This window comes from Paralichthys olivaceus, chromosome 24, assembly GCF_024713975.1.
Source record: "Paralichthys olivaceus isolate ysfri-2021 chromosome 24, ASM2471397v2, whole genome shotgun sequence".
In the NCBI taxonomy this organism is placed as follows: Eukaryota; Metazoa; Chordata; class Actinopteri; order Pleuronectiformes; family Paralichthyidae; genus Paralichthys; species Paralichthys olivaceus.
In genome coordinates this window covers 945,391-963,960 of record NC_091116.1, presented here as the reverse complement: position 1 = coordinate 963,960, position 18,570 = coordinate 945,391, and the positions used below count along the sequence as shown (strand labels likewise).

General features: G+C 41.1%; 2 protein-coding genes across 3 annotated transcripts; both read right to left on the bottom strand.

Moving 5' to 3' along the window:
* Positions 1–477: 477 nt before the first annotated feature.
* Positions 478–9,945, bottom strand: cbsa (cystathionine beta-synthase a). The gene is made up of 15 exons (XM_020103395.2): positions 9,785–9,945; positions 6,111–6,414; positions 5,775–5,881; positions 5,421–5,555; positions 4,958–5,037; positions 4,020–4,224; positions 3,789–3,880; positions 3,566–3,691; positions 3,394–3,478; positions 3,183–3,288; positions 2,985–3,062; positions 2,771–2,905; positions 2,526–2,634; positions 2,135–2,219; positions 478–1,313 (listed from the first exon to the last, which is right to left on the bottom strand). Exons 2-15 carry the CDS (start codon positions 6,404–6,406, stop codon positions 1,186–1,188), a joined length of 1,767 nt encoding a protein of 588 aa, XP_019958954.1. The 5' UTR covers positions 6,407–6,414; positions 9,785–9,945; the 3' UTR covers positions 478–1,185.
* Positions 9,946–10,756: 811 nt separating this feature from the next.
* LOC109639715 (splicing factor U2AF 35 kDa subunit-like) lies at positions 10,757–17,895 on the bottom strand. Of its 2 annotated transcripts, XM_020103320.2 has the most exons (8): positions 17,759–17,895; positions 16,823–16,910; positions 15,870–15,936; positions 13,650–13,699; positions 12,748–12,846; positions 12,386–12,519; positions 11,132–11,224; positions 10,757–11,051 (listed from the first exon to the last, which is right to left on the bottom strand). In XM_020103320.2, exons 1-8 carry the CDS (start codon positions 17,800–17,802, stop codon positions 10,943–10,945), a joined length of 684 nt encoding a protein of 227 aa, XP_019958879.1. In that variant the 5' UTR covers positions 17,803–17,895; the 3' UTR covers positions 10,757–10,942. The 2 variants fall into 2 exon arrangements, with proteins under 2 accessions (XP_019958879.1, XP_069376753.1); XM_069520652.1 differs by lacking the exons at positions 16,823–16,910; positions 17,759–17,895 and adding an exon at positions 14,631–14,696.
* Between the last annotated feature and the right edge of the window lie 675 nt (positions 17,896–18,570).

Sequence of the window (18,570 nt, the reverse complement as noted above, 5' to 3'; positions counted from 1 at the left end):
TTTGTGCTGTGTTATGTGACTTGTTTTTCTTTAGCTCTAATTGTGATTTGTCAGTATAGGTTTCACCAATAAAATTTGTTGTTGTGATTTGCACTTCAGGGCCACTGTACTAAATTTATTAAAGTCATTATTTATTTTTAACCACTTGAAATAAAGTTTTGTTTGCCATGAGCAGATCAAACAAACTGTATCTTATGTTTAACTTTTCATACAGTTTCATTACAAGGATATTTAAAAGCCTGAGTTATAAAACAAAGACAGAAATGTGAGGAACAGAAATAGATAGTTTGTATATTGCTTACCCGTCTGCTCTTTTTGTGACGAAAAGAAAGACACATTTGTCGGTAAATATGTCCCTTAACATTTTCACTTATTTCTACATATATTTAGCAGTCTTGCTGATTTCCTTGCCCTTCAGTACTGAGGATATCAGGAATGATGTTAATACTGTTCTTTTTCCAATTACTGTGACAACCGTTCAGAGACTTTCTTTAAATTTTATTGTATCATACACATTCATGAGGGAAACCTGATGCAATACAAAGTGGTTATCCTAGACACAGCTAAGATTCAACAGTCACTTTAAAGTAACATCGCAGGCACTGAGTTGAAAACGGAGCGGGGAACACCACTGCATGGCCGTTGAAAGAAATGCGATTATGCCCCAAATGTATTCCATCCTGTGTACACATACTCAAATGAAAAAGCAGCACATAGTGAGCAACACTGGAAATCATAAGTTTATATATACAGCAACTGTTTAGTTGTCTAAACTTGATATATGAGATGAAGGTCTTCTATTATTTCTAATGTTTGATTGGTACACAAGGCCGTAAAGAAACAGTCACGTACTTCAACAAATAGACGAATAAGGAGGCCTCTTTTCAAGGCTACAAAAGAAAAAGCAAGTTTCTGAACTTACAAAATATTGCTTTGAGCACTACTAGCATCTATAATAAGTAGTGCCCCAAATAGGAAATATCATAAAACGACCAAGTGGCACAACATAATTTGCTTATTATATTGTAAGACTTAAATTTAAACATAAAAAAAAATAATTTTCTAAAAAATGGAAAGAAATTAGCTAACCTCAATCAATAGCTCAGCTTAAAATGATTTCATCATCCCTCAGACACTAAAGGCTACTAAACGTGGTGCAATGTTTGTTGTGTATGTTTCAGCTTGTCAATCACAGCTCGACTCTGACATGGATCGCTCCCTCCTTTCCCGCCCTGTGACAAAGTTGAGCAGGTCAACAGCCGTCACCACCCCAAACACCATCTGCTTCAGGCTGGGAGAGCCGTCTGTCAAGTCTGGTGGACGGACAGAAGGAAAGGGAGAACTGTGTTGACCTTTAATTATTGACAATTATTATTTTCCTGTAACATTCTATAATTCAAGTGAACAGTGTTTGATTGTATGTGAGCCTATTGCATGTCGACAATTTATTTAAAAAATAAAAAGCAGTGTTAGTATACTTTTTGGCCACTTGAGGGCAGCAGAATACACTTTAAACAACTGACATATTTTCACCTCTTGTTGATAAGAGGAACTTTTGCCTATTTTCACATCGAGCAACTATGAAGCAACATTAGCATCTATTTAGCATACTTTTAGCTCCATGTTTTCACACACACGCACACACACACACACACACAAAGCTGAATTGTGACTATGACACAGCAGAGTTGACCAAAATCAGTTTATCTCTGGGTTTCTTGTCATCCGGCCGGACTTTGCTCCTCATATATCAGAGGAACAATCAGTGACATGCTGATTCAAACAGTATTGGTTAAAAACGTGGTTGTGATGGCGTGCTGCATTCAAGAGCGGTCAATAATGAGTCCTTGAGACAGACATTGACCCTGCACATGCTCATTCAGTCTAAACTGCTGAAGATAACAACACTCAACAAGTGATTTGAGATAAATGTGAATAAATTAAAATCTATTAATTAAAGACAGGACTGATTTATGAAATAACTGTTTCAAATTATTCCATCGATCAAAATGATCTCTTTAGATTCATTTTAACATCTTACCACAGGGCTTTGGCAAACAAGAACACGTACATCAAGGGTGTGTGTGTGTGTGTGTGTTTGCATGCATGTTTGTGAAAATGTTTCTCTACTCACATTGGATCTGTTCATGTACAACCAGGGCAAAGTGGTCTGTCTCCAGAATCCGGGACACCTTTCCCAAGTTATCGGTCAGACGGATCTGTGGACGCAAAAAAAGCTTTTTAGCAGAAAGTAAACATGGGTATTTTCTCAGACTTTTTAGAGCTGAGAAATAGTTTTCATTCAGCATCAGGTAGACTCACTAATGAGGGATTTATTCAAATTCCTGTAAAGCAGAGTTCACATGATTTTTAGCCGGATTTTCCGCTGTCCAATTTTGTAGCTCGTCAACAAAAAGAATCAGCGTTTGATCAGCAGTCACCAATTGCTTTGTGGGAATCCAATCAGGATTAAGAATGAACAAATGAAAACTGTTCAACCAGAGATGTTTGATGTGTTGTCTGACCTGTTTGAACTGCTTGTAGAGTACTTTGCTGACTGGGTCTGACACCTTGATCTTCCCTGCCAGAATCAAGGCCAACATGTTCCCCAAAGTCACCATACCTAGAATTAACCTGCACAAAGACACGCACAGAGGTTGAAGTTAAACCTCTGCTGTGCAGGCAAGGAGCCGAGTGGTTGTGCGATACAACACAAAGGAAGAAAAAGGCTTCAGATATGAAGTATTTCAGCTCGACAGTTCGCCCTCACCCAGCCTCATCCACGACGGGAGCCTGGTCGAATCCCTTGTCCTTGAGGATTTTGATTGTCTTCTGGCAGCTGACGGTCGGCAGCACAGTGAGGGGGGCCGACAGGTTCAAACCCTGCAGCTTCAAGTTCCACCACCTGATGCACGGAGAGAAACCAGGGTTCAGGTTTCACACAACCACACAAGAGTAGGAAAATACCCTTAAATTACACACACCATGGCTTCTTCACCATGAGGTCCTCCTCCCGCAGGAAACCCTTATCTACCATCCACTTATCACTCAAGAATTTGGACCTGGAGGGTGGGAAATAAAGAGCCGTGTTAATATTTACACAAGGAACAAAACCAGAATACTAGCAAAGCATCTGATTTCGAGACACAGAGGTTTCTAGTTATTGCGGAGGTGGGACTCACATATAGTTGCGGATGGAGTCGGGCAGGATGACCACGCAGCGCTGCCCCTCCTTTAAATCCTTGGCGACGTTAACCGCAGCTGCCATGGCCGTTCCAGAGCTGCCTCCTGTCAAAGAAAAGAGCAGACACGTGAGATGGATTCAAACTCGTCCAGTTAGAGATTCCGACTTTGCAGCTTCACACAGATGCGGGCACAGACACGATGACTCACCGCACAGCAGACCCTCATCTCTGATCAGCATACGGGACATGTTGAAGGACTCCTCGTCATTGGACTTGTACCAGGTATCAATCACCTGGGAATAAAACAGTAAAAGATTGAAATAAGCGGTTGTGAATCAGATAAACTTAAGAAAAAAGAAAAGAAGTAAACTGGAACTCACTGATCTGTCGAGCACAGTGGGGATGAAGTCGTACCCGATGCCCTCGACCTCATACTGGGTTTTATCGGTCTTGTTAATCTCATCAGGCTCAGCCAGGATGGAGCCTTCTGGGTCGACACCAACAATCTGCACAAACCATATAAAAATAATGAGATGCTCAGCAGAGAGTAATTCCACCTCCTTTCAGCCGTGGAGAATAAAATAATTATGACAGACGACTCACCTTGACGTTGGGGCATCTCTCCTTCAGTTTGCGGGCAATACCTGTGATCGTCCCCCCTGTGCCTGCTCCTGCCACCAGCATGTCCACTTTACCTGTTGGGAGGGGACGAGTCGAGATTTGAAGTTAAGACAAAAAGGGAAATCTAGTTTGAAAGTTGTGAGCTGTGTCAAAGGAACCGATTTATATTTTATATTAGATTTTAATTGCTTTTGGGTACAAGGGCTTTCATACCTCCACACTGCTCCAAGATCTCTTCGGCGGTGGTGTCGTAGTGAGCCAGTGGATTGCTCGGGTTACGGTACTGGTCCAGAATGTGGGAGTCGGGGATCTCGTTTTTGAGGCGCCAGGCAACGCCCACATGAGACTCTGGCGAATCGAAGCGAGCGCTGGTGGGAGTGCGGACGATCTCGGCCCCGAGAGCTCTCAACACGTCCACCTGGCCAGAAACAAAGGAAATAAATAAAGGGCAATTATGATGCTGAGATTCTTCCTGACGAGCATCAAAACATGGGCAGACTGAAGTGAACAATTCAAACAGGGATGATTATATGTATCTCATGTACTGCACATGACCTCTGTGCAGGTATGTATGAATGTAAGCTCCATATGAAAGCAGATGTGCAACATGTGTAATTTAAGGATTATAAACCATGACATAACCAACATTAAAAATCCCATTAGATTTAAAAGGTCTTCGTTACTGAAACTGACTCTGCAAAGTGATTCTATTAATAGATTGTCCTCTAGAGTTTTGCATAAGTGTTATCTTTTAATGGAGCTCAATTCTTTGTCTTTGACAACCAGCAATGCCTAAAACAGGCTGGGTTAAAAAAAACAAGAGGTCAAGCAGTAAAAGGAAACATGTGAACATCTCCTGCATCGAGTTTCAGTGGTGTCACCTGCTGTTTTCAATAAGCCAAGAAAACATTTTGAGAAAAAGTGATCAAAATCAGCTTTTGTCTTAATCATTTCAGTAGATTTCATTTTCAAATAATGGGTTGAAAAATAATTTTCGCAATGAATCAGTAAAAAAAAAAAAGAAAACTGAACTCAAAAACAACACAAGTTGACTGAAAAGCTGCCCCCCCCCATTAATTTATAGGACATGAACACACCATGAGATGTCATGATGCCGTAGGGACTTTGTTTACTATGAAACACACACTGACCTTCTCCATGCTCATTTTCTCTGGCATGACAATAATGCAGCGGTAACCTTTCACTGCTGCAGCCAGGGCCAATCCAATACCTATACAAACACACACACACACAAACACACACACACACACACACAGACACGTCTTACAACACTGCTGGTTAAATGACCAGTTAATGATGAGTCACGGCCCAAGAAAGAACCCATTTAATTTTTGTTTTGAGGATCCAAACAGGAGCAGATCGGTTGTTTTTTAACATTCAGAGACAGGACGTTCTCAGAGGATAATTATCTTGATTAAAACCGGCATAATGAGGGGTTTCATAAGGGGTTTGGCTTTAATTTGCCTTTCATCCACTTATTCTTCTACTATGGAAATCATGATCTGCATCGTCTAGCTTGTTTGGCTACAAGGTTTGATTGAATTGAAGGGGACTGGCGGAGGCACACGCTCCACTGAGAATCTCTCTACTCACCGGTGTTTCCAGAGGTTGGCTCTATAATAGTGTCTCCAGGCTTGAGGAGCCCGGCTCTCTCAGCGTCCTCCACCATCCGCAGGCTGATCCTGTCCTTCACGCTGCCACCGGCATTAAAGTACTCACACTTGGCCACTGAAGAAAAACACACAACAGAACAGAGAGATTTGTTGCAGGTTTATGATTAAATGGTGCAGGATAGAATCAATTCTGAGCTGAACCACATGACACCATGCCTTTAGCCTCTCTCAACAGTTGTGTGTTTGCATTGTGTCAATGAATCAAACGTATCAGTCACACCTTTGGTTTTATCTGAGAGTGTGTCATGTGAGGCTTGAGTGATGGGTGACTCACGTATTTCACATTTCAGTCCAAACAGTTTGGGGATTTTGTTGATGCGTACCAAGGGAGTGTCGCCGATCCTGTGTAGGATGTTTGGGAGAATGGTTGGGGCGACATTTCTGGGAGGATGAAGCAGGAGGAAAGAGAAATTAAGTCAGATAAAGCATGTGTTTGTGTGCATATCCACCGCAAAGGTGTAATTGTGTGGTTGTGACACTTGCGTGCGTCACTTCTCAGTTATTTGTTTGAATTGGTTTTCACTGGCTTTAACAACAAAGCTTCAGTCCTCACGCAGTGTGCATTGGATTGAAAATTGTTGTTTCTTTTGAAAGTCATCACCACACTGACCTTGGAACTTGCGTGTGAGGAGATTCGGCTCCCGAGGCTCCCAGGGTCCATTTGCAGCGGCTGGGAAGGTCGGGCCGGATCCACTTCCTCTCGGGTGAGGCGTTCTTTGTGCTGATCTGAATGGTTTTGTGCGACTCCTCTGTGTCCACACCCAAGGGTTTCTTGTCCACCCCGTTCAGCGGGAACGAGCCCTCCCGCAGTTTGGCATCTCCATTACTGTGGTTGTGCAGCTTGGTAGCGTGAGGGCACACTGGGCCTTTGACGGCAGTCTCGTTGGTGGAAGGAACTGACGGCATGGCTTATCCTGGGAAAACAGGGAAATATGTTATTATCGTTGACATTTGAGTTTAAGGTTTCACTCCCGTTTGTAGGCAGGATTACACAAAAACTACTGAATGGTTTTCCACAAGACTTGTTGGAGGGATGGCACAAGGGCCAAGAAAGAACTCATTAAATTCCAGAGGTGTTTTTTGCATCATAAGTGGATCTTGATGAAAAAAAAGAGGAGTACTGTGTTCTACCTGGTTTTTGAAAATAGAAAAAATAGTGACATAGCACAGTTTGTCCACAGTTAGTGAAGGTTTACAACTGAAAATGAATTCAATAATAAAGAAGGGTTTGAGCCCATATTGGTGTAGAAGAATTGGTTCAGGTGAGTTTTATTCACTGTGGAGGAGATCTCAACATTAAACATTAGATCTGAGAGACAAAAAAGATGAAACAACCCAGGAAACACAGGACAGGCTTAATTTACAAAATAATCGGACTAATTCCGCCAATTCCGACGATACTTTGTCTTTGACTTCCAGACATTTGTCTGCACTTAATGTAACGAGTTGTCAACCAGCACAGAGAGAAACTCGACTATAACTCTTATACCACAACCTCTTCTTAAAGACGAGCGTATTACGTAACATCAGAAGCCAGTAAAACAGAAACACTGCACCACCCTTCCTTCTTTTAGTGCAGAGTCATGTTAGTACCAACAAATCATTCTTTACCAGGAGATTTGGCAGAACACTGTTGTTTTCTGACAAGGTTTCAATCCCGCACAGAATCGATAACATCAGTCATCTAAGAAAAAATGTACAGTCCACTGCAGCCGTGCACGTCCATCTCAGATTATCTGTGTTTGTGAATGTAAAGCTTAAACTGACTCAGTCACTGGTTGTGACCAGCAATAAAATGTTGTAAAACTCACACATATAGAGCTAAATGTTAAACATTATCCTAAAGTGGAGGTCAGTGGTGCTGCCTGGTGATAAATATTACTAATCAGTCGTCCAGTGAGGGGCTGGGAAATGGATAATTATTTAAAAGTTTGTCAACTGATTGGAAATAAACTGGCTAATGTTTTTATAGTTGAATTCATAGTTTTTAACTGATTATAATCATTTATGGAGAAACAAATGCCAGAAATCTTCCAGGTTTTCGCTGCTCGAATGTGAGAAGTTGCTGTTTTGTTTGTCAAATCTACAAAGCTGTCAAATCTTCAATTAATTTATCCATTAACTGACAAAATCATGTGACAATTAATCACAGATGACAGATATCATTAGTTTTAGCTTTAAATTCACGGATCAGTTTAATAGATCAAAACAACGAAAACCAAAGAAAAACAAGATTTCTTTGCATCTGTTTATGCATCATCATCTCTGTTTAACTTGATAAGATGTGCATTAGGTTTCTCGATGGTCCCATGAAGCGTTAATAACCCACAGTGTACACTGGGGCCAGCTGTTAAACTGCGGGCCCCTTTTTATGGCTCCGCCGTTTGTTCAGACTTGTTCTCAAAGATAAGTCAACATCAGTCATCTGCTGGTGACTCCTGTGGACTAGCACCACATGTTCAGACACGTCCACACAGTAAAACAAACAGAACACCAGTGCTAGTCTGCAACTTCTGCAACAATGACTCTTCCTCAGAATGCATCACTGCAAACAGATGTTGTATACCAGTATCAGAAATGCTGGCTTTCAGAAAGATTGCAAATCTATGTATCAACATCTTTAAAGTATATTTGTGTCACCCTGTTTAAACTGGAATTTTCTTTTCCCAGAAATCACTTCTTCTTCATAATGGTTTTAAGTTGGCGATGAAGACGTCCCCCAAGTAATATGGCTTCTTGTACCATAGGACTTCAGCTTCCACTAGTGTTGCCACTCACAGGAGCTCGAGGTCACCACGGCAAAGGAAGACTTTGAAAACCACATTCAAATGACACGATAAAGGAAAGAGCAGTTTGGTGTGGTATCAGGTATCTTGTTTATCTTGTATGAGTTGAGTGTTTTCGGTGTTAAAGCTGCAACCTCCATCACCATCTGCTCTCAATCTTCGGCATTAACCCTCCTTTCCTGCCCACGTTAAATTCTTGGTGTCAGATCTCCGAGGGCAGGGCCAGTCGTGCTGCTAATTCAGGTTATACTGGCTCGGCCGTGCTCAGTTGGAGAGTGTTGGTGATATGCGGTGACCCCTCGGGGTTCAAGTGGGTTACATGATCCTCTGCCAATGCACATGCGGCACCAAGCCCAGGCAGTAAAAAAGACTCATGGGAAGGAGAAACTTCAATTTCTCTAATTCTCCTCACTTGAGCCCAGAATCCTCAAATACCTACCAGGCCAATAAGTCAGAAAAAAAATCACCTGATCCGAGCCTGGCAAGATTAAATCCAAACTAATGAAAAACCCCTTGTAATATTCTTACCATATCAGACTTGGTTATCTGCTTAAACTCTGGCATTTCTAATCTCCTGTGGTATGTTCACAGCTCCCCCTTTTCTCAGACTTTTCCCCGTGTCAGATTTTTCCAATAAGTGGCACAGGGGTTGCTCTATCAGCTGCTCACCATAACACGGGAGGCACAGCAGCACAAGAAGAGCATGGCTATAGATATCCACTCAGCCATAACAAATGGTGGGGCCAAATGTGAGCAGCAGGAATGCATGGCCCTGGAGACCCTGACATCAAACACCTGAAAGTCACACACCACATGGTCACATTATGATGACCTCTGAACTCCCATGCTAAAGTGTGAGGAGATGAGAGATAATAGATACAACAGTGTGGCTCAATAATCATCTGATTGATTAGATGGTCAAAGGCATCGCTGATGGCGATCATTCAATTTTTATGTTTTATTAATATTCTAAATGAGTTCTATTGTGATCAGCTCCTCAACTCTGAGTTTAAACTGTAAAAGATAAGCAAGTAAATGTGGTTGGGGTATCAACCTGGTCACAAAGGGGTTTCTGGGTAATAATAATGGCCAATCGATAAATGGTAAATAGATCGATAGTAGCAGCCCTACAGTAAATGATCGATTATCTGCCTGGTCAATAGAAGTGTAACAGAACAAACACGTGACAGAATGAAAGGAGATCGATAAAAGGATGAAAATGGAGAAACACACACGATCCGGCTCCGATTTAATGGAGGAGAATAAAGAGAAACACACACGTGACTGGAGGAATTCACAGAAAACAATCGCACGGGATTTAAAGGTATTGATTTTCGTCATCGGCGGAACAACACGCAACATCGCATCATCAATGCTGTGCGGTTGCAGTGTTGCATCAGAAAACGCATCTGCGGAACCGCGGTCACGCACCAAACGTCATAAACAAAACTCCGTGTGGATGCGTGAAATTCTCCCTTTTAGTTTAAATCCCACTCACCTGGTGACTTGTCCAAAAAGCCTTGGATTCAAAGACGAAAATATACAGGGGGGAAAGCGCGTGGCTCCTGGTGAGACGGTCCCGCAGGAGTGAACAGCGTCCGCGCGAGGGCTGCGGATTCTTTCGTGACGACATACGTGGGAGGACGTGGGTAAAGATTCACGGCGGCCTCCCATTGGCTGCGGTGAGGGCGTCTGTTTGGTGCGCTCGGCCAATCACAGCGCAGGGGTTCCCATCCAAAAGGGCGTCTGGGAAAAAGCGCACGCACGACACATGTTTACTTTTTATTGACCAAACACTCTCCGCACGTAAACACGTGACCACTTGTTTACCTCTATGTTGTTCACACGTGCCAATAAAAAACAGGATTTTGTTCAGAAATTATTTTGAGTTCATTTTAAATCTTAGTTTCTTCTATTGGCCTTTGCCCAAAAATGTAGAGATACGTCATTTCCTGTGTTTAGACAGGTGTTTCTACACCTTCAAGAATAATCGATAACCTTCCCTGTTATCGATCAGTTTGATTGGCTGGAAATTTGTTCGGTACGATGTCAAGTCAGCATGACCATGTTTGGACCCTGTGTAGAAATGTACCTCTAACGTTTCTTATGACCTCCACCAAGGTTATGTTTTTGTCTGTTTGTTTGTCAACTGGATAATGCAACATCTACTAAAGCCAGAAACTTTCTTTTACATTGTGTTACAGAGTGTTTATTGATTTCTCTGAAAATAATTCATGGATCGTGATGGAGAAAATCAGACATGTTGAGGGAACTGATATTTTTCAGTGTCCAGATCTAGAGAATTTAAAGGGGCATTTAAAAGTCATAAATTAAAGTTTTATTTGATCAAATTTCCTGTTACTTGATGTAATTACTCTTTCCCCACTGGTTTCAACGTGTGTATTTGTAAGAATAGCTCTCACCAACCAATTGTAAACATCACTACATAAGAAATAAAGTAATGTTCATCTGAGTTACAAATCTGTTTTATTGAGAAAGCGACACAAGCTCGTCTTAAAAAAAGGGAATAAAAGAAAGAAAGAAAAAAAAAAAAAAACACTTTGAACAATTCACCAAAAATAAAGTAACTGTCATCACTGCTGGGGTAAAGAGGGAAGGATGTGTTGTGGGAACATTGGGACAGTCTTGGCTTCCTTTAGAACCTTCCAGAGCGCTCCCGATCCCTCGACCTCCGCCTTTCACGGTCCCGCCGTCGATCCCTGGAGCGGGAGCGTCGTTCCCTGGAGCGCGAGCCAGAGCGGTGCCTTCAGGGAGAAAAATAAGGATTAATTTCCAAATTAAAACCTATCCTCTAAAAAAAATTTCACTTTCTGGATTCCCATACCTTTTCCTCCGGCGGCCATACAACTCCCTTCGAAGTTCTCGTGATATTGGTTTCAGGTGCATGAAGTTGCAGAAACCACCTCGGGTGCACTCTCTGTAGGAAGACAGTCCATCAAGAGTTAAAACCTGCCAGCCTTGTATTCGGTGAGGCAGTGCCACAAGGAAAGCTGGTTTAGTTATGAAAGCTGAGGAGCAAGCGAGCGGGACAAGAAAAACATCAGATCTTTCCCTCGACAGTTTGTTTTCATTGGCAGAGCAAACAAACTCACACTCATAAAAGAGAGGGTCAGAAGTTTATCTTTGCATTTAAAAGAAAATGTGATATCCCACATCGTGCACGTGAGGCTGGAGAGGTTTCAGTGCCTTGCTGCTCCAGCACACAAACAAGGTGAATGCTTTATGCCCTTTTCATGTCAGTGGATTCTGTGCTTCAGGTGGTGTATATTCATATTTAATAAGCCCAGAGTAAAACCTGGAGGTTTCAGAGTTCCAGATATTCTGGAGCCTCAGGCCAACACACTGATTCTCTTGGTTTGTAAATCAGCTTTAGTTACAGGGTAAAAAGTGGAGCTTTATCTTGGATCGTCTTGCTGCAGATTCAACAAGTTTTTATTGACTTTATCCTGTGGCATCACACAAGCCTTTTAACACAAACTTGCTTCTCAGATAAACTTAATACAACATTTCTCTTTCAGCAGGCACCTCTATGATATTGTACTGAATCACCTGCTGTTGATGTCGCAGCAGCACATCACTTTTAGTAATGTTTTGCATTGTAGCTACATGTGAGTTCATGGACACTATTACTGGGGCTTTATAGCTGCTGATAATTCAGAAATCCTCTGTCAGGGTATTGGTACAATGCAGCCAATGTAAAGAAATGAAAATGAAAACAAAGGTACGTCTTGTTTTACAAAAACAATTTTAAATGTATCGATCTTCAAACACAATCAACCTTCGGTTATTGATTATTTTTAAATGTTCAGTATTTCGGCATAAGAATATGGTAAAATAGCGACAAAGAGTTTTAAAGCTGGGTCAGCACAGGGTTGGTTCTTCATTTAAAAAACCATGATAAAAAAAAAAGTTTTGGTTCTGGGACTTGCGACAGGAAATACCTTTGACATTACAGAAATAATTATGAAATGAAACATTATAAAATAAATATTCTTTAATTTGAATGTATTTCATTATGTTTAAGTCAGTTATCATGTTTTTAATCTTAATAAAATACAATTTTCCTCGTGTCACTCACCCCATTTCATACTGGCGGCAGCAAGCTTCCCTGAAGTCAGTGACCGGGGAGAGCTCTGCGTGGATGGGTTGAGCATTGAACCAACGGTTGTTCAGGTCCATGACTGCTTTCTCTGCATCCTCCTCGCGACGAAACTACACGCAGAGGATACTGTACTTAGGCAATAACTGGAGACTGTTAATAATTAACTTTATGGAATTGTACCTAGAGCAAAAATGAAACAGTTCTAAGATGAAAGTAAAACATTTTTGTTAAGATTTTAAATGCTACATTTAAGTGAACTCATATTACCTTTTAAATTTTTTAAATTATTTTTATATTTACCTTCCTTCTCTTGTAGTTAGTTAAAATCCATCACCAACCTTAACGTAGACGTTGCCGACGAGGTGGTCGCCCAAGTTATCGCACACGTTCATCTCCTCCACCTCTCCGTACTTCTCCTCCATCTCTGTGAACACCTCCTGTTTTTTAAAAAAGAGAAAAATAAACAAACTGTCCAACCATTTGTTTTTATCATTAATTAAAAAAAAAGCCATCAACAAGGATTAATCAATCCAGTTGACTGGTGGGTTAACCCTGTGGAATTAAATGAATAATCCAGTGCAACACGTTCACAGCAACATACAGCATATTTGAGAGTGATTCAGTTAAAGTGTCTATTCACACATCAACCATCCTATATGATTATTTTCTGTCCTTGGTTTGTTTCATTTGTATTTGTCCTCACAGCAGCCGTATGGATTCTACACGAATGGATTACCAAACTTTTAGAGATCACTACAAATAATAAATCAATCAAAAGCTTATAATGATCAGAAAATGATTCCCCATGTGACATCTGATGGATCATTTTCATCATTTATTCATAATCACAAGGGAATGATGTCAAATGGCATCATTATGACATAAATAAAATTTAAATAGCATAATTGGTGTGAACGCAGCAGGCATGCAGCAAACTCATGAATATAAAATACAACATTTATTTTAAAATATAACAACAATCAATCTATTTTTTTCCATTAACTTTATCCCAAATTTTCCATGAGGTCAAGTTTTTCCAGCTCGTGCTGTGTAAATATTTGCTTCAGACCAAATAAAGGATTCTTGCGTCAGCAAAAAGCTGGACACATTTTGGCAAGTGGCAAGAAAGTGTTGAACCTTTCAGCAACAAAGTGTCACAAGGGGCAGATAACGCAGCAGTGAGGTTGTGTCCTGCAACATGTGGAATGGACACAAGTAACAAGCACAAAAGGTCACTCACCTCAAAGAACTCATCATAGTGCTCCTGCATTTCCACATCACTGACGGCACCTGCAAATGTCAACAAGAGACAGTCAAGGCAAAGCTACAAGTGTTTGGAGAAAATGTTTAAATGTACTTCATAATATCTCAATGGACAAAACTAACTGTAACAACATAGCATGATGCTTCGTGCTATGGTAGTTACACTCGTATAAATGTTACCTGTAAACATGGTTCAAAGAGGTAATTCTGCGTATTACTGGATGCTTGTCTCTCTCATATGGTAATTTGACCTACTTCACCGAGGCAAACCTACAGCTGACCCCTCTCAGGCCCTGTCCACACTCATGCGGATATTTTGTAAAATTAAGCCTCTTGTCCACACACAAACTGTTTTTTTCAGTTGATTAAACTAAAAAAATTTTAAACACAGGTCTTTGTTCATCCTTGATATAGACTTTATCGCCACCTACTGGCCAAACATGCTTGTTTGAGAGTTTGGCGTTTTTTGTGTTATCGTATGGACAGAGATATATTGTGGTTTTTTTCCCCAAACAAAGGGGGAAATATTTGTTTAAATAATGACATTTTAGGGGCCATGATGTAATACCACACCATTGTTGGGTTCACCATTTCATAAAGGAAGTAGTTGAAGACGACACTAGCTTTCAGATTTAGAAGCAAATAAAATGCACCTAATGTGAAACTGCTGAGTGCAAAGGAAGCAACACAGGAAGAGTGAGTCAATTATAGCCTACATAGTCTATCACATCTGTACCAAAGGATCTGACACCGAAGCTGTCCTGTGCACTCTACTGCACCACATAGACTCGGGGACATTTGACAAGGAAACATGCAAAAAAGCATGAGGCCAGTTATTCTAACTGCAGGAAATCAAGAGGACATATTACTACACTCAACCAGATTTATGTGGGGAGGTGTGACACAGTGCATCAAGTGGTCAGTGCTGGAGGGTCCTGCAGATGAAGGGAGAACTTACAGTGCAAACCACCAGCAGACTTGAGTTTTGAAGGTTATGAAGGTAAATGTTCAAGAGGGAAATGGTCTGAAATACAAAACGTAAACTTCTGTGATATGGAATCCAACCAAATATAGAGCTGGGGAGGAAAAAATATGTGATTAGATATTTTGCTGTCAGGAAACGGCACTGCTCTCCAGCTAATTATGTGATGGACAAAACTGCATTCACAGGATACCTGAAAAATTACGGAGCTGTCATTTATTACAGGGGAAGCTCATTGCAACCCTTCACAGTTTTGTAGATCGCTCAGAAGATGTTAACATGGTTTTCGCCTGCTTTAAGGTCCCTTTGAATAAAGAAGGGCATTGAAAGACAATACGTTAGGCTGTATAGTCTAGCTAGCTCCATAGCAACAGCTGACCAAAGGTTTTATTATGGAGATGAAAAACAAGAAAAATCTAACACATGATGATTCAGATCAGTTGTCTGGACTGATTTGTCTTTTCTTTTTCTTTTGTTTTTTTACACTGCACATGTCTGTACTCTGGGAAAACAAGCAATTACCATGCATGTCAGGGACAAATAACATAAACTCAGTGCAGCTCACATTCACTGCCTCTGGATAAGGACAGACAAAACTGATGCCTGTAGAGTTGGGGTCAGACTCGGATCGTTCAAGACTTATATTACCAATAAAATCGTGAAAGGTAAAATGCAATAAAACAGATGTCTTGGTAGAGGACCCAAGTGTGTCAAGAGCAATATGAAGGCATTACACAGGAAGCCCTCCCCCTCCATTATACACCTACAGTATCTGTACAATAAGTTCTACTTCAGCTCTACTACACTGGACTCTGTGTACACACCAAACACAGACACTTGAGTAGCATTGTTCCATTATCTGTGGGTGCTGTTCCTTAGGCTTCAGCTACACAGCGGAGGAAGAAGGAGGAGTTGGTGCTTATTATACAGCTTTTTCATGGCAGCCATTTTGACCTGAAATAGTAGGTAAACAGAGGTGTTACTAGTCACATTGATGAAGGTTCCGTCGTATTTGGGTATAACACATAAATGAATGTAACACCTGTGTTACATCCTACTATTTCATGTCAAACTGGCTGCCGTGAAAAGGGTCTATTGGTTTTAGGTGATAACAGATGAATGATTTGAACAGTAGAGAGATTATGAGGCCTCCATTGTCACTCAACTAGACGTGAACTCTATTTTAAAGAAACAGGCAATTTATGTTCAACTTACAGCGTGAAGCATCTGCGGTCTGTGCACTGTTCTGGGGATTTCGGTAGATGTTCTGAATCAAGATGGTCTGCAGAGGAGAGAAAGAAAACAGTGGTCAGACAGGGCTGTGTGATAGTTTTGTGCCATTTCTGATTACAACAACTTCTATTTTAGCTTGTTTACATTCTGACAGTCATGCAGGCACAAGATCCTTCATTGCCAAGAATCTGAAGAAAAGAAAACAATGAGGATTACACGTCAGATAAGGTATGACATCCTCCTGAGGCCAAAATTATATATCCTGTGAACAGGCCCTTGCAGCTGTTTCTTTTTTACTGCAAACACTGCTACCATACCACATCTGCTTTTCACTTCTCAATCCATTTTTTTACTATTCCTGTTTGCACTACTCACATCCTATAGATCCAATAACATATGGCAGAATGACAATAAAGGTTGACTTTGACATTTGTGTTCAACTATATTCCACTTATATTCAGTAAAGCACCCCCAAAAACTTAATATTTAATAATTAAAACTTGAAGATATATCTAAAACACATGAACACTTTGGCTTTTTGCTGTGAAGACATCATAGCAAATTTGTCAAATTAAACTTAACCGTGTACACTTCTCAAACAGATCAGATCTGTATGCCTTTTACCACAAAACCTAGAGGGACGATGATGTATGGGTCAGGGAAGCACCCCAGACATTTCAGTGGGGATCCAGGAGTTGCTTCTTTGTTGAAGATTGCAAGATTGGGTGCATTAAACACCAATTTCTCAGGGAGTAACTCATGGATGTAGATGAAATGAATCAGGCACATTTAGGGGACTGATATCTATGGGTGTGTGTGACATTTGGGACTTGGCGGATGTATACGCTCTGAGTGAAATTGTGGCTAACAGCGAGGTGTCAATCCTGCAGAATAGAGCCTTTGTTTTAGGGGGAGAACTTTGGTGGGATCCTCACCTGGCTGAAGGTTGGTTTGTTGTGCAATCTCGAGCAGCGGTCTCCATGTCTGCAAGCTCCGATTTTAAAATAGAAGGAACAGTTGACCCTGGAAGAGAAAGAATAGCATCATCTTTTAAAGTTTCAGAGTGTAGAACTCAGTTTTATGTTGCAGCTGAACACCCCTCACGTCACCCTCCCCTTCCAAACATGAAGGACTCAAAAGGTGTTTAGTTTGTCTAGTGTTGGCTACTGTAAAAAAACATGGCAGCCTCCATAGAGAGGACCCGCTCCTGATGTAAATATAAAGTATTTGAATAGAAAGAGCCCATTCTAGGGTAAAAAAAAAACCCATTCGGATCAATGTTGATGAAACACTAGTGAAAACATCACTAGGATTGTTTTGTATTTAATTTCTGCCAATAGATCCCTTCAAACCTCTGGAGTTAAAGGTTTAGGGCAACAGGGCAGCATGATGTCCACCACATTGCTGTTAGAATTACACAAGGACCACACATCCACAGCTGATTCAGCAACTTGTGAAAAGTTTCACACTCTCAAACGTGTAGGAGGCTCTCATCTGCCTGAGCGAAGCAGCAGCTATGCTAACAACATCATTTATTAACCAAGCCTCTCGCTCCCTGTGGGTTTTAAAACATGTAAAAAAATTAAAAGTGCTTCTCCTATTCACGTTTGCACCAAAGACACAGTGAGAATTCTGTGCGATAGCAAACATCTGACAGTGGCTGCAAGTTAGCTCTGGTGTGTTAATGAGTTTCATTCAATGCGTTAGCTCGGCGTTAGCTTCCTGTTGCTAATGTTAGCTTGTGTGAGGCATTTAGCGGCGCTGCGGTGATAACGAGGCCCCTGAGTGAACCGGGAGGAGCCGCTGCCAACACACTTCACGTTAAACCCACCACGAAGGAGACCACGGCGACAAATGTTCAATAAACTTACTTGTCTTTCTCTGTGCCGAAAATGGACGCCAGGTACTCCGCCATTTTCGGCTCGTCGCGGACGTACTAATGTACGTCATGACGCAAACAGAGCACGCATGCGCATTCGGATTGCACTTCCCCTGAGCGCCACACGTCTGCGCTGTTGCTACAGAAAATATGTTTTCCATATAGACCCTATATAAAAATAAAGATTTATCCTTTTTTTTTCTTTCCACATCACTTCTTATTGATCCTTTTGAATATAAAAAAATATATAAAACACATAACAACAATTTTAGTAAAACGGCCGATGAGGAGACAAACATAGAACTAAAATAGTACCAATTACAAAAAGGACAACAAAGTAGATCAACGAAATAGAAGTTATGATGATAATTATTAAGAAAAATATAAATTAAATAAATTAAATGAAATAAAATCATCAAACATCTTTTTATTTGCATTTATTTCTGTTGCTTAAAGAGAAAACATTTTACTTACATGAAAATAGTGAAAGGACAGGACTTGAGGTGGGCGGAGAACATCACCTCCATCACCAAGAAGGCCCAGCAGAGGATGTTCTTCCTGCGGCAACTGAGGAAATTCAACATGCCGCAGAAAGTGATGGTTGAATTCTACACAGCCATCATTGAGTCCATCCTCACCTCATCAATCACCGTCTGGTTCGCTGCCTCCACTGCCAAGGACAAGGGCAGACTGCAGCGGATCATAAGGTCAGCTGAGAAGGTCATCGGCTGTGACCTGCCTGCCCTCCTGGACCTGTTCCACTCCAGGACCAGTAGGAGAGCAGGCAAGATCATTGCTGATCCT